Genomic DNA, 16,770 nt, shown 5'->3' on the forward strand with positions numbered 1-16,770 from the left:
TCCTCCTCTCTACATAGAAGTTGGAAGATGCCACTAATACGATTCTATGCAGACAGGAGAGGAGAAAGGAGGAGTTAGAAGCAAAGCTCCCTACTCCTCCTCTTCTATCTGCATAGAAGTTGGAAGATGCCACTAATAAGATTCTATGTAGACAGGAGAGGAGGAGAAAGGAGGAGTTAGAGGCAAAGCTCCCTCCTCCTCCTCTCTACATAGAAGATGGAAGATGCCACTAATAAGATTCTATGTAGACAGGAGAGGAGGAGAAAGGAGGAGTTAGAGGCAAAGCTCCCTCCTCCTCCTCTCTACATAGAAGATGGAAGATGCCACTAATAAGATTCTATGTAGACAGGAGAGGAGGAGAAAGGAGGAGTTAGAGGCAAAGCTCCCTCTTCCTCCTCTTCTATCTACATAGAAGATTCCACTGATAAGATTCTATGTAGACAGGAGAGGAGGAGGAGGGAGCTTTGCCTCTAATTCCTCCCTTCTCCTGTCTACATAGAATCTTATCAGTAGCAGCTGCCATTTCCTATCTCAGTAATGGGAATGTCTGTCTTCACTGAAGACAGTTTTTTATCTGTGAATTGAGAATTTTGAAAATAAATTATCTGTCCTGATGGAGAAGGAAGTTGATTTCCCTGATAAGATATATTAAAAAGTTGCAAATTTTCATGTGTGCCATTGATTTTTTAAATAAAAATTAAAATTATGGTTCCTCATTAAATACAGGTTGCGCAGGATTAAAAAACATGGCAGATTTCTTCTAGGAAAAAATGCCCCAGTTCACTTGTCCATAGATTGTGTGTGGTATTGCAGCTCAGCATCAGTCAGTGGAGAGCAGTTTTAATACCATACGGTCAAGTGTGATTCTGTTTTAGGAGAAAATCTGCAAATTCTTAAGGAAGTGACAATCAATAGTTTATAGATGAGGAACAATGAGGCTGATTCATCAAAGCTTTTGATCCACAAAAGTGGCGGAAACGTTTTGAAAAGTTGCAATTTTTGTGCACAACAGAGGTATGCAAAAAACTGCGATTTTTGCAATTTTCTCTCCCATTTGGGTCAGTTCCACCAAAATGAGCAGAGACGGGGAGGAAACGGCTGGGATTAGGCATGGCCATTCCTGCTCTTCAGATTCATGAGAAGTGGCTTTGTTTTGTATAATAACTAGTGATGAGCGAATATACTCGTTACTCGAGATTTCTCGAGCACGCTCGGGGGTCCTCCAAGTATTTTTTAGTGCTCGGAGATTTAGTTTTTCTTGCCGCAGCTGAATGATTTACATCTGTTAGCCAGATTGATTACATGTGGGGATTCCCTAGTAACCAGGCAACCCCCACAAGTACTTATGCTGGCTAACAGATGTAAATCATTCAGCTGCGGCGTGAAAAACTAAATCTCCGAGCACTAAAAAATACTCGGAGGACACCCGAGCGTGCTTGGGAAATCTCGAGTAACGAGTATATTCGCTCATCACTAATATTAACACTACTCTAGTCCCTGACTGGAGTAGCATTTCTAGCGTGGTGCATGGAGGAATGCGACATTCAGAAGAGGCACTTTACACTTTAAGTGGCATGCACCTCTATAAGCATTTGGTCCCTTCAGGGCTGGAATAGGGTGAGTGTGCTCTATGCCAGTCTCAATGAATCTGCCCCTATGTCTTTGGTGATACTTGGCAGCTCTGCACAGTGTCACAAATAACTTAGCTGGAACAGAATGTGGATTTTGTCTGCCAAGACGTCTTGTAAAACTCTTCTCAATATTACCTGGGTGACATAACACCCAGAAGGGAACTAAAGTAGATGTTTCCATAAGGCCGGCTTCACACTTGCGAGTTTTACGGACGTAAGAGCGCAGAAACTACGTCCATAAAACTCGCAAAAAATACGGCACAATTATTCTCTATGCCCCTGCTCCTATCTGCCGTATTAAACTGATCCGTATTATACGGCTTTCTACGGCCGTACAAAATCGCAGCATGCTGCGTTTGTCACCGTACTGCGCAAGAAATACGCCAATGAAAGTCTATGGAAGCGTGAAAAATACGGATTACACACGGACCAGCAGTGTGACTTGCGAGAAATATGCAGCGCTGTTAGCGAGAAAAGCCGGTAATTCAGTGCGGTGTACAGTAAAATCACACTGACAGCTTCCAGTCCAATAGGTAGAATAAATGTGTACACATAGAATAGGTATATATATATATATATATATATGTCAGTGAGACACATATATGTATATATATTAATATTTATTCCAGCGCTATACAGCTTGAAAGCCGGTAATTCAATTACTGGCTTTTTCTTTCTCCTTCCTAAAACCCGACATGATTTGAGACATGGTTTACATACAGTAAACCATGTCTTCTCTCCATTTTTTTTGCAGATTCCACACTACTAATGTCAGTAGTGTGTATCTGCAAAATTTGGCCGTTCTAGCTCTTAAAATAAAGGGTTAAATGGCGGAAAAAATTGGCGTGGGCTCCCGCGCAATTTTCTCCGCCAGAGTAGTAAAGCCAGTGACTGAGGGCAGATATTAATAGCCTGGAGAGGGTCCATGGTTATTGGCCCCCCCCCTGGCTAAAAATATCTGCCCCCAGCCACCCCAGAAAAGGCACATCTGTAAGATGCGCCTATTCTGGCACTTGGCCACTCTCTTCCCATTCCCGTGTAGCGGTGGGATATGGGGTAATGAAGGGTTAATGCCACCTTGCTATTGTAAGGTGACATTAAGCCTAATTAATAATGGAGAGGCGTCAATTATGACACCTATCCATTATTAATCCAATTGAATGAAAGGGTTAAATAAAACACAAACACATTATTTAAAATTATTTTAATGAAATAAAAACAATGGTTGTTGGAGTATTTTATTCTACGCCCAATCCAGTCACTGAAGACCCTCGTTCTGTGAAAGAAAAAACATAATAAACCAACAATATACTTACCCTCCGCAGATCTGTAACGTCCAACGATGTAAATCCTTCTGAAGGGGTTAAAACATTTTGCAGCAAGGAGCTTTGCTAATGCAATGCTACTCCTCGCTTCAAAACCCCGGGGAATGAGTCTAAATATAGATCAATGAGCTATATTTAGCTTCATTTGCGGTGAGGCGCCCTCTGCTGGATGTTCATAGATCGTGGGAAATTTCCTAGAAAGCTCCCAGGCTTTCTAGGAAAGTTCCCACGATCTATGAACATTGAATTACCGACTTTCAAGCTGTATAGCGCTGGAAAAAATAGTAATATATATACATATATGTGTCTACTGACATATATATATATATATATATATATATATATATATATATATATATATATATATATAGACAGTATATATATATATATTTTTTTCTTTTTGGGACACGGATCATTTCTATAGCGGTATGTTGGTTTTGCAAGCCTGCGAGAAAACCACGCAGTACGGATGCCATACGGATTACATACGGAGGATGCCATGCGCAAAAAACGCTGACACACCCTGTCTACGGAGGAGCTACGGACCACTATTTTCGGGACATTTCAGCGTATTACGGCCGTAATATACGGACCGTATTTTCATACGCTGAGTGTGAAGCCGGCCTAAGAGGTTTGGAACCTAGGTGATTCTCTAGCACACTCACTGCCTATTAATATTTATCCCATTAGTATGCATTAGTGTGACATTGCAGAGCTGCACTAATTATGCTGGTAAGGTAGTCATTGTGTACATACATTCTATTATTGGTCCGGAGTTATATTGTATTATACTCCAGAGCTGCACTCACTATTCTGCTGGTGGAGTCACTGTGTACATACATTACATTACTTATCCTGTACAGATCCTGAGATACATCCTGTATTATACTCCAGAGCTGCACTCACTATTATGCTGGTGGAGTCACTGTGTATATACATTACATTACTTATCCTGTACTGATCCTGAGTTACATCCTGTATTATACTCCAGAGCTGCACTCACTATTCTGCTGGTGCAGTCACTGTGTACATACATTACATTATTTATCCTGTACTGATCCTATGTACACAGTGACTCCACCAGCAGAATAGTGAGTGCAGCTCTGGGGTATAATACAGGATGTAACTCAGGATCAGTACAGGATAAGTTAGCCTACTTTCACACTAGCGTTTTTTGCAATACGTCGCAATGCGTCGTTTATGGGAAAAAACGCATCCTGCAAAGTTGTTTGCAGGATGCGTTTTTGCCCATAGATTAACATTAGCGACGCATTGCGACGCATTGACACACGTCGCAACCGTCGTGCGACGGTTGCGCCGTGTTGTGGCGGACCGCCGGGAGCAAAAAACGTTACATGTAACGTTTTTTGCTGCGGACGGACCGCTTTTTCCAACCGCGCATGCGCGGCCGGAACTCCGCCCCCACCTCCCCGCACCTTACAATGGGGCAGCGGATGCGCAGGAAAAATGCATCTGCTGCCTCCGTTGTGCGGCGCATTTCACTGCTAGCGTCGGAACCTCGGCCCAACGCACTGCGACGGGCCGAGTCCGACGCTAGTGTGAAAGTAGCCTAATGTAATGTATGTACACAGTGACTGCACCAGCAGAATAGTGAGTGCAGCTCTGGGGTATAATACAGGATGTAACTCAAGATCAGTACAGGATAAGTAATGTAATGTATGTACACAGTGACTGCACCAGCAGATTAGTGAGTGCAGCTCTGGAGTATAATACAGGAGGTAATTCAGGATCAGTACAGGTCAGGATAAGTAATGTAATGCATGTACACAGTTACTCAGCCAGCAGAATAGTGAGTGCAGCTCTGGAGTATAATACAGGATGTAACTCAGGATCAGTACAGGATAAGTAATGTAATGTATGTACATAGTGACTCCACCAGCAGAATAGTGAGTGCAGCTCTGGGGTATAATACAGGACGTAACTCAGGATCAGTAAAGGATAAGTAATGTAATGTATGTACACAGTGACTGCACCAGCAGAATAGTGAGTGCAGCTCTGGAGTATAACACAGGATGTAACTCAGGATCAGTACAGGATAAGTAATGTAATGTATGTACACAGTGACTGCACCAGCAGAATAGTGAGTGCAGCTCTGGAGTATAACACAGGATTTAACTCAGGAACAGTACAGGATAAGTAATGTAATGTATGTACACAGTGACTCCACCAGCAGAATAGTGAGTGCAGCTCTGGGGTATAATACAGGATCTAACTCAGGAACAGTACAGGATAAGTAATGTAATGTATGTACACAGTGACTCCACCAGCAGAATAGTAAGTGCAGCTCTGGAGTATAATACAGGATGTAACTCAGGATCAGTACAGGATAAGTAATATAATGTATGTACACAGTGACTCCACCAGCAGAATAGTGAGTGCAGCTCTGGAGTATAATACAGGTTGTAACTCAGGATCAGTACAGGAAAAGTAATGTATGTACACAGTGACCTCACCAGCAGAATAGTGAGTGCAGCTCTGGAGTATAATACAGGAGGTAATTCAGGATCAGTACAGGTCAGGATAAGTAATGTAATGTATGTACACAGTTACCCAGCCAGCAGAATAGTGAGTGCAGCTCTGGAGTATAATACAGGATGTAACTCAGGATCAGTACAGGATAAGTAATGTAATGTATGTACACAGTGACTCCACCAGCAGAATAGTGAGTGCAGCTCTGGAGTATAATACAGGATGTAACTCAGGATCAGTACAGGATAAGTAATGTAATGTATGTACACAGTGACTCCACCAGCAGAATAGTGAGTGCAGCTCTGGAGTATAATACAGGATGTAACTCAAAATAAGCAATGTATTATATGTACACAGTAACTCCATGAGCGGAAAATTAATGTTTTAACAAAAGTACTTACCTCCTTATGAAATTTCCTTCTCTCTCATTCATGTACATATAAAATGAGCTATTGTTCCCCTGTCCAGACATCACTTGCTCTCGCTGGGTATAGCTGTGGACATACTGGGCTGCACTGGAGCTGTCGCAGAACGAGCGCACACATTACACCGGATCATTTGCTTGGCATCTGAGCTGAAGGACTTTGCAGGGGATCTCTTTGCTTTTTCCGCTGTCATGAAGGCCTTGATGGTGCCACAGGTAAGAGAGCCCGCGGTGATGCAGAAGAAGGTAAAGGGAAACATGACTAGCTCACCTAGGCAGAATCTTCAAATGTGATGCATTTTTCTTTAAAGATTTGCAACATTTTTGCAGCAAACTCTTACTACACATGAACAGGACGTGACGTATGGTAAAGAGACTAACATTTCTAATTTAGACTAACACCAAATTTATCATGTCTTGTCAGGAATTTTGATAAATTTCACACAAATTTTTGCTGGTTGTCATTTACTTTAAAAAGCTACATTAAAGGTAATGCTGACAAAGAACCCTCAATAGCTACGTCACTTTTGATTTGTGTTATGTATTGATAAAGTTCTAAATACTGCAGCATATGAATAATGGCGACTTGTATCATAAGTAATGTGCAGTACCAAATTATTCTCCTGTTCAGACCTTTTGTTAAAGCAAAATTGTTATGTTCAGGTTTCTCGTCTAGAACAAACATGGCAGATGCTACGTCAAACGCACACAGACAGTGCCATCACCTTCCATAAGCACCTCAAACCAGCCCTTAGAGACTTGGATGAATGTGAGTAAAACACAATTATATTGTTTTGAATAAAATTAAAATTACTACTATAAGAACATAACTACTATAATACTGCCGCTATGTACAAGAATATAACTACTATAATACTGCCGCTATGTACAAGAATATAACTACTATAATACTGCCCTTATGTACAAGAATATAACTAACTAGCTATTGAACCCGTTCTACGCCCGGGTGGCGAGCATTTATATTGGTATATGGTCTCCATCCTGTCATGTGCTGCTCCCATCCTGCGCCCCCGTTCTGTCATGTGCTGCTCCCATCCTGCGCCCCCATTCTGTAATTTGCTGCTCCCATCCATATGCCCCATACACTGCTCCATAAAGGTTTATGGCCCCCATAAGATGCTCCATATTATATGCCCCGTACACTGCTCCATAAAGGTTTATGGCTCCCATAAGATGCTCCATAGTATTATATGCCCCGTATGCTGCTGCAATTATATATAAAAAAAAATAACATACTCACCTATCATCGCTGGGCGCCGAGTGCTGGGGGGCCTGAGCAGGCGGGGACACCGGCGCGCTGTGGGGGTCAGGTGCCGGAGTCGCCGCTAGCTCAGGCCCCCGACACTTGCTATAGTCACCTGGCCCTGATCCAGCGCTGCGTGCCGCTCCGTGTTCCGGCTCCTCTGGCTGTGACTGTTCAGTCAGAGGGCGGCGCGCATTAAGCGCGTCATCGCGCCCTCTGAACTGTGAACGTCACAGGCAGAGGACCCGGAACACGGAGCCGCACGCAGCGCTGGAACAGGACAGGTGACTATAGCTTATACTTACCCTCCTGGCGCGTCCCTGCCTCTCCGTTGGAGATCGCGATGTGCGTTCAGTGCTTACGCATACCGCGATCTCCTGGGAGCGTCACTCTGTGGGGTCCAGACTGCGCCAGCGCTTGCGCAGTCTATAAAGGCTTTGGACAGAGTGACGCTTCCAGCCTTATAGTATAGATACTGTCCCTATGTACAAGAATATAACTACTATAATACTGCCCCCTATGTACAAGAATATGACTACTATAATACTGCCTCCTATGTACAAGAATATAGCTACTATAATACTGCCCTATATGTACAAGAATATAACTACTATAATACTGCCCCCTATGTACAAGAATATAATTATTGTTATACTTCCCCTATGTACAAGAACATTACTATAATACTACCCCTATGTACAAGAATATAATTACTATAATACTGCCCCTATGTACAGGAATATAACTTCTCTAATACTGCCCCCTATGTACAAGAATATAACTACTGTAATACTTCCCCTATATACAAGAACATAACTACTATAATACTGCCCTCTATGTACAAGAATATAACTACTGTAATACTGCCCCCTATGTACAAGAATATAGCTACTATAATACTTCCCCCTATGTACAAGAATATAACTACTATAATACTGTCCCTATGTACAAGAATATAACTACTATAATAATGTACCCTATGTACAAGAATATAACTACTATAATACTGCTCCTATGTACAAGAATATACCTACTATAATATTGCCCCTATGTACAAGAATATAACTACTATAATACTGCACCTATGTACAAGAATATAGCTTCTATAATACTGCTCCTATGTACAAGAATATAACTACTATAAGACTGCTCCTATGTACAAGAATATAACTACGGTACTATAATATTGCCCCTATGTACAAGAATATAACTACTGTAATACTGCCTCCTATGTACAAGAATATAACTACTATAATACTTCCTCCTATGTACAAGAATATAACTACTATAATACTTCCTCCTATGTAGAAGAATATAACTACTATAATGCTGTTCTCTATATAGGAAATAAAGTGTAATTTTTATCAGCTGGGTTTAATACACATACACACACACACACACACAAGTAATCAGCCTGATACTAACCTGTGTTCCTATAACTAGTTTTATTGAGCAGTGTTGAGTTATAACATATTTTTTTCATACTTTGCCTCTCGCCCACCAGGCCTCAAAGAGCCATCATCCAACAACGTTGTAGTTCCACACATTTTGCCGGTACTTAAGGCTCTGGAAGGAGAGGAAGATTGGGGAGGTGCAGTGGACGATAGCTGTGGACGTCTGCTCCGCATACTGCAAGCTGCACGATCATACGCTGCCAATGCCGAGCTCTACCAAAGCAACGCTGAGCGCAAACTCAAAGGTAGGAGACAATAATACAGGTCCTTCTCAAAAAATTAGCATATAGTGTTAAATTTCATTATTTACCATAATGTAATGATTACAATTAAACTTTCATATATTATAGATTCATTATCCACCAACTGAAATTTGTCAGGTCTTTTATTGTTTTAATACTGATGATTTTGGCATACAACTCCTGATAACCCAAAAAACCTGTCTCAATAAATTAGCATATTTCACTCATCCAATCAAATAAAAGTGTTTTTTAATAACAAACAAAAAAACCATCAAATAATAATGTTCAGTTATGCACTCAATACTTGGTCGGGAATCCTTTTGCAGAAATGACTGCTTCAATGCGGCGTGGCATGGAGGCAATCAGCCTGTGACACTGCTGAGATGTTATGGAGGCCCAGGATGCTTCAATAGCGGCCTTAAGCTCATCCAGAGTGTTGGGTCTTGCGTCTCTCAACTTTCTCTTCACAATATCCCACAGATTCTCTATGGGGTTCAGGTCAGGAGAGTTGGGAGGCCAATTGAGCACAGTAATACCATGGTCAGTAAACCATTTACCAGTGGTTTTGGCACTGTGAGCAGGTGCCAGGTCGTGCTGAAAAATGAAATCTTCATCTCCATAAAGCATTTCAGCCGATGGAAGCATGAAGTGCTCCAAAATCTCCTGATAGCTAGCTGCATTGACCCTGCCCTTGATGAAACACAGTGGACCAACACCAGCAGCTGACATGGCACCCCACACCATCACTGACTGTGGGTACTTGACACTGGACTTCAGGCATTTTGGCATTTCCTTCTCCCCAGTCTTCCTCCAGACTCTGGCACCTTGATTTCCGAATGACATGCAAAATTTGCTTTCATCAGAAAAAAGTACTTGGGACCACTTAGCAACAGTGCAGTGCTGCTTCTCTGTAGCTCAAAAGTGGCTTTACCTGGGGAATGCGGCACCTGTAGCCCATTTCCTGCACACGCCTGTGCACGGTGGCTCTGGATGTTTCCACAACAGACTCAGTCCACTGCTTCCTCAGGCTCCCCAAGGTCTGGAATCGGTCCTTCTCCACAATCTTCCTCAGGGTCCGGTCTCCTCTTCTCGTTGTACAGCGTTTTCTGCCACATTGTTTCCTTCCAACAGACTTACCATTGAGGTGCCTTGATACAGCACTCTGGGAACAGCCTATTTGTTGAGAAATTTCTTTCTGGGTCTTACCCTCTTGCTTGAGGGTGTCAATGATGGCCTTCTTGACATCTGTCAGGTCGCTAGTCTTACCCATGATGGGGGTTTTGAGTAATGAACCAGGCAGGGAGTTTATAAAAGCCTCAGGTATCTTTTGCATGTGTTTAGAGTTAATTAGTTGATTCAGAAGATTAGGGTAATAGGTCGTTTAGAGAACCTTTTCTTGATATGCTAATTTATTGAGACAGGTTTTTTGGGTTATCAGGAGTTGTATGCCAAAATCATCAGTATTAAAACAATAAAAGACCTGACAAATTTCAGTTGGTGGATAATGAATCTATAATATATGAAAGTTTAATTGTAATCATTACATTATGGTAAATAATGAAATTTAACACTATATGCTAATTTTTTGAGAAGGACCTGTAGATGCTGAGGCCATTATAGAGGTCTCAAAAAGGCAAGACTAATGGTGGATGTAAGATTAGAGAAATAACTGGCATACTTCCAGACACCACCTACCCAGTTGGACCACTAAAAGGATTTACAGTGGGGAAAAAAAGTATGTAGTCAGCCACCAATTGTGCAAGTTCTCCCACTTAAAAAGATGAATGAGGCCTGTAATTGACATCCTAGGTAGACCATAACTATGAGAGTCAAGATGAGAAAACAAATCCAGAAAATCACCTTGTCTGACTTGGCAAGATTTATTTTGCTAATTATGGTGGAAAATAAGTATTTGGTCATCAAAAAAAGTTAATCTCAATATTTTGTAATATATCCTTTGTTGGCAATGACAGAGGTCAAACATTTCCTGTAAGTCTTCAGAAGGTTGGCACACACTGTTGGTGGTATGTTGGCCCATTCCTCCATGCAGATCTCCTCTTGAGCAGTGATGTTTTTGGGCCTGTCGCTGGGCAACCTGGACTTTCAACTCCTTCTAAAGGTTTTCTATGGGGCTGAGATCGGAGACTGGCTAGGCCACTCCTGGACTTTCATATGCTTCTTACGGAGCCACTCCTTCGTTGCCCTGGCGGTGTGCTTGGGATCATTATCATGCTGAAAGACCCATCCACGTTTCATCTTCAATGCCCTTGCTGATGGAAGGAGGTTTGCACTCAAAATCTCCAGAAACACCAAATAATATCCCTAACAGGGTCATGAAGGAAACCATAAACACTACCGAAAAAACCTTCACAAGACGACCAAAAAATAAAAGGCATATATAATCTTTATTGAAATACACATTAAAAACATAGACAATAGGGCAGTAACCACTGGTGCAGGAAAAACACAGTGGGACCCACACAAGAACCAACCTCAAAAAACAGTAATACAATAATAATGGCAGGCTAAATATAAACCAATGTATATATAAATATCAGTGATGTGCAGATAAATAGGTAAAGCTCCATATAAAAATAGGCATATATATAGATATAGGAAGGAGCACCTAAAAATAGCGCAATAAAGTGCAAATATAAAGTAAAATAGCCTAAGAATAAATATCCAAATTACTGCAAATGATGTAAAGTGTAAGTATAGTTGCCAAGAGGAGGAACTCGGGGACCCACCACACCCGACGCGTGTTTCGCAATGAAATGCTTCGTCCAGGGGTCAAAGACCCCCTCATATAGTATGATGTAACCCCCATAATATTATGTAGTCCCCTGAGAGAATAATGCAGCCCCCCATAGAGTATACTGTAACCCCTCATATAGTATGATGTAGCCCCCCATAATATAATGTAGTACCTTGAGTATAATGCAGTCCCCCCACAGAATATAATGTAGCCCCCCAGGGCCGTATTTAGAGTTTCTGCTGCCCTAGGCACTTTTAGCGCTGCCTCCCCTTTTGGTGAGTATGACACTATCGGCAGTGACTTTGGCAAGAATCGCTGATGTGAAAGTCGCCTTTTGCAGCAGATAGGGCAGTTTTTCTGCATCTGCTGCGTAACGGATCACTTACGGCAACACTGCGTTCGGCCTCATTCATTCCCTATGGGATTTGCGGCACTTGCCGTGATCTGGCAAATGTGGTACCATACCTCCCAACTTTTGAAGAAGGGAAGGAGGCATAAAGTTTGCGGCGCGCATAGTGCGCCGCGGCAAATTTTAGGCCACGCCTCTGACCAGATCCATTTCACAACTAGTCACACCCATATCCACGTCCCAACCGCAGCCATTTAGCACTGCTGATCACACTGTTTTATATACAATAATTATAAGCAAACAAAAATATGGCCACACAGTGCTCCATACTGTATAATGGCCACACAGTGCTCCATACTGTATAATGGCCACATATGATGCTCAATACTGTATAATGATCACACATGATGCTCAATACTGTATAATGGCCACACATGATGCTGCATACTGTATAATGGCCACACACAGTTCTTCATACTGTATAATGGCCACACATGATGCTCCATAGTGTATAATGGCCACACATTGCTCCATACTGTATAATGGCCAGACAGTGCTCCATACTGTAGAATGACCACCCACACATAGTGCTCCATAGTGTATAACGGCCACACAATTCTCCATACTGTATAATGATCCCACATAATGCTCAATACTGTATAATGACCACAAATGATGCTCCATACAGTATAACGGCCACACATGATGCTCCATACTGTATGTCCATTGGCCACACATGATGCTCCATACTGTATAACGGCCACACATGATGCTCAATGCTGTATAATGACCCCCCTCCTGTATGCATGGCTCATCTCCCTCCTATCCCATATACATAGCTCATATTACCCCCTTCTGTATGCATGACTCATATCTCCCCCTGTATGAATGGCTTATATTCCCCCCTGTATGCATGGCTTATATTCCCCCCTGCATGGCTTATATTCCCCCCTGCATGGCTTATATTCCCCCCTGTATGCAGGCTTATCTCTCCGCACCCGCTCGGCGCGCTGGCTTATGTCCTCCTTCATCCCCCCGTCCCTCATACTCACCTGTCCCACTGCACGGCCATGCCGACATCCCTCGCACTCTGTCCCGACTCCAGGCGGCGGCGCCGGCGCAGCACCTTCTTCCTGCTTGAGCGGTCATGTGACACTGTTCATTAAGATCATGAATATGCGCATATTCATGATCTTAATGAGCGTTGTCACGTGACCGCTCAAGCAGGACGAGCTGCAGTGCAGACACCGAGACCATCGCTGGAGCAGGGTGAGTATTCAAGGCGGGCGGGCGGCGGCGGGGGAGGGGGGGGCCCTGGAGCGGGGGGAGGGCCCTGGAGCGTGGGGAGGCCCTTCCAGCAGGTGTCAGTGCCAGGGCCCACCGGAGGATCCTCCGGTTCCCCGGTGGGCCAGTCCGAGCCTGGTCTTACTGTGTTTTTCCTGCACCAGTGGTTACTGCCCTATTGTCTATGTTTTTAATGTGTATTTCAATAAAGATTATATGCCTTTTATTTTTCGGTCGTCTTGTGAAGGTTTTTTTTGGTAGTACTCAAAATCTCCAAATACATGGCCCCATTCATTCTTTCATGAACACGGATCAGTCATCCTGGTCCCCTTGCAGATAAACAGCCCCAAAGCATGATGTTGTCACGCTTCACAGTAGGTATGGTGTTCTTTGGATGCAAACTCAGCATTCTGTCTCCTCCAAACACGGTGAGTTTTGTTTCTACCAAACAGTTCTACTTTGGTTTCATCAGACCATATGACATTCTCCAAATACTCTTCTGGATAATCCAAATGCTCTCTAGCAAACTTCAGACGGGCCCGGACATGAACTGACTTATGACACGTCTGGCACTGCAGGATCTGAGTCCCTGGCGGCATAGTGTGTTACTGATGGTAGCCTTTGTTACTGTGGTCCCAGCTCTATGCAGGTCCTTCACTAGGTTCCTCCATGTGGTTCTTGGATTTTTCCTCACCTTTCTTGTGATCAATTTGACCCCACGGGGTAAGATCTTGCGTGGAGCCCCAGATCGAGGGAGATTATCAGTGGTCTTGTATGTCTTCCATTTTCTTATTATTGCTCCCACAGTTGATTTCATCACACCATGCTGCTTGCCTATTGCAGATTCAGTCTTTCCAGCCTGGTGCAGGGCTACAATTCTGTTTCTGGTGTCCTTCCACAGCTCTTTGGTCTTCACCATAGTGAAGTTTGGAGTATGACTGTTTGAGGTTGTGGACCGGTGTCTTTTCTACTGATAAGTTCAAACAGGTTCCATTACTACAGCTAGTGAGTGGAGGACAGAGGGGCCTCTTAAAGAAGAAGTTACAGGTCTGTGAGAGCCAGAAATCTTGCATGTTTTTAGGTGACCAAATACTTATTTACTACCATAAATTGCAAAATAAATCTTGCCAAATCAGACAAGGTGGTTTTCTGGAATTGTTTTCTCATTTTGACTCTCATACTTGTGGTCTACCTTTGATGTCAATTACAGGCCTTTCTCATCTTTAAGTGGGAGAACTTGCACAATTGGTGGCTGACTAAATAGTTTTTTCCCCCATTGTAGTCAGACAGTTTTGGTAGCTTGTTTCCTTAAAAAAAAAAAATAATTGTATGAAAAACTTATATGCATGGGAAAATAAGTAAATGAGGGCAGGAGTTAAGTGGCATGATATAAGATATATTTAGGCGGTCTTATTTTCTTCCAGGGTTCATACCTCAACCAGAACTAAGAGAAGCCTTCAAGACTGAATTTTCCTTGAGGCTGTTTTGGGGAAATAAAGGCTCAATGGCTGACCAGACTGAGAGGTATAAGAAGTTTGAACAAATCTTGAATGTTCTATCCCAAAAGCTGGAGCCTGAAACTCAAAGAAGTAGGTTGGCTAGCTCTGTCTATGGAACGGCCTACTAGACTTATGACAATTTATTACTCTCAGACAGTAGTAGGTCCACCACGCCTTCTTCACCAACCAACATCCGCATATTCTATGGGATCCACCATGAGAAATGTAGGTACCACGCATGTACTAGACTCAAGTCCAACCAGCAATTATGGTCACCAAGTATGGTCAACACATAGGATACCAAGGTACTGGACCCATGCAACAGAGGACATCACTCCACAGAATAAAATATGAAGCCACTGTGAATACTGTAAAGACAAGCAAACGTCCACTGAATGTACTGTATCTACAAAATAGTATAATCAAAATGAAACTTGCAAGTGATAGGTGCTACTGCGCATGCGCCGACATTTTGCTGCAGTTACTTTTTTTTTTTTTAAAGACCACGATATTAACTGCATAAACGCAGTATTTAAAATAGGAGGCAGATCACTGAAAGTACAGTGACCTATCATTTAAGCCAGAATAAGTACGATGAGGCCAGAGCACCAAATAAAGCTCCGCCCACAGGCCCCCACAGCCCCGCCCTGGAGCACCAGAATCTCATTAACTGATAACTTCTAACACAGATTAAACAACAACCATAAGACGGATATCTTCACCCCAGGTATTATTTTAATCAGTATAACAGCGCCAAACTCACAATGCCTGTAGTTTACTTAGAAAAATCCTGATGACAGGTTCACTTTAAGTGTATTACGCATGGAAAAAACAGTTGTTTTTAACAGCAGAGAAGAGATTTAGTAAGTCCGCAAGGACAGGGTCCTCTCCCCTCTGTACCAGTCTGTCACTGCAAACTTGTTTACTGTAAATGATATCTATAATCCTGTATGTAACCCCTTTCTCATGTACAGCACCATGGAATTAATGGTGCTATATAAATAATAATAGTGTGACCGCACCCCAAGGCTATATGCACACAACCTCTTTTTCAGGTGGATTCCACCAAGAATCTGCCTGAAGAATTGCCCCAAATAGTTTTCACAAGCAGAAACCTACCAACAAAAGCACGTTATTGCTTATAATTAAAAATGCATCAATAATCATGGAGAAACTCTTAAAAAACCACATGTAACCTGGGAATCTGCATCAAAGACTTGACCTACCACTCCTTTTTTAAGATGCAGTTTTCCAAGCCTTGTAAAGTAACAACTCGCTGCATGAAGAGCATCAGGAATTTCCCATTGAAAGCAATAGAATATTCAAAGATATCTGAAATAGATTTTCATGAAAATTTTGAAGCATCTGCAAAATCCATGTAAAAAAAATTCTGTAGATTTTGTGTTATTTTTTTGGCCTCCCGTGACTGTCTGATAATCCAGAACCTACTATGCACAGATGATGCCGGATTAAAAGGACATTTTCTGTCTTTCTATAAATTCACCAGATCAGCACTTTACGCCGCAGTCGTTGACACTTCTTATGACTTTTTCTACTGAAGTTTTGCCTATTGTTACCATTTGTGATAATTGTATTAAAAACATATTTTTCCATAAATTTGCCATTTTCCAGTATTTTTTAAAGGTGTAATCTGGTAACAGTTTATGAAAAATAATGGATGTTAATATTTTGTTAGTGATTTCTTCCTATTCACATACAGCAAACAGAGATCTTGCAAACATTGAGAAATTAAAGTATATTTGAGAGCTACAAAACTTTTATGGTGCAATGATTAAGTTCACATCTCATTAGACAGGAATGGTCCTTTGGGGAGGGGCTTTTCAGAGAGGGTGACCCCTTAAAAGCAATCACCTGATTGGTCACTAGAGGAAATAGCACTTCCATTTTTTTTGTCTGCCTGTATTCTGATTGGTCGGCATCAGGGCTGTGGAGATGGTAAGAGAAACCTCTGACTCCGACTTCTCAATTTCCATGACACCGACTAACTCCACAGCTCTTGTCAGCATACTGACATGCTCCCCAAACCCATCGT

General features: G+C 42.3%; 1 protein-coding gene across 3 annotated transcripts in view; it reads left to right on the forward strand.

Moving 5' to 3' along the window:
* LOC138664344 (breast cancer anti-estrogen resistance protein 3 homolog) overlaps positions 1 to 16,334 on the forward strand; it is a 37,352-nt gene extending 21,018 nt beyond the window's left edge. For all 3 annotated transcript variants that reach the window (XM_069750969.1, XM_069750968.1, XM_069750971.1), the window contains 4 exons: positions 5,915 to 6,086; positions 6,534 to 6,639; positions 8,639 to 8,833; positions 14,643 to 16,334. In XM_069750969.1, the coding sequence (XP_069607070.1) occupies positions 5,915 to 6,086; positions 6,534 to 6,639; positions 8,639 to 8,833; positions 14,643 to 14,845 (676 nt within the window). In that variant the 3' untranslated portion in view covers positions 14,846 to 16,334. The remainder of the gene's footprint in view (positions 1 to 5,914; positions 6,087 to 6,533; positions 6,640 to 8,638; positions 8,834 to 14,642) is intronic.
* The last annotated feature ends 436 nt before the right edge of the window (positions 16,335 to 16,770 follow it).

This window comes from Ranitomeya imitator, chromosome 2 (genome assembly GCF_032444005.1).
Source record: "Ranitomeya imitator isolate aRanImi1 chromosome 2, aRanImi1.pri, whole genome shotgun sequence".
NCBI classification, from domain to species: Eukaryota; Metazoa; Chordata; class Amphibia; order Anura; family Dendrobatidae; genus Ranitomeya; species Ranitomeya imitator.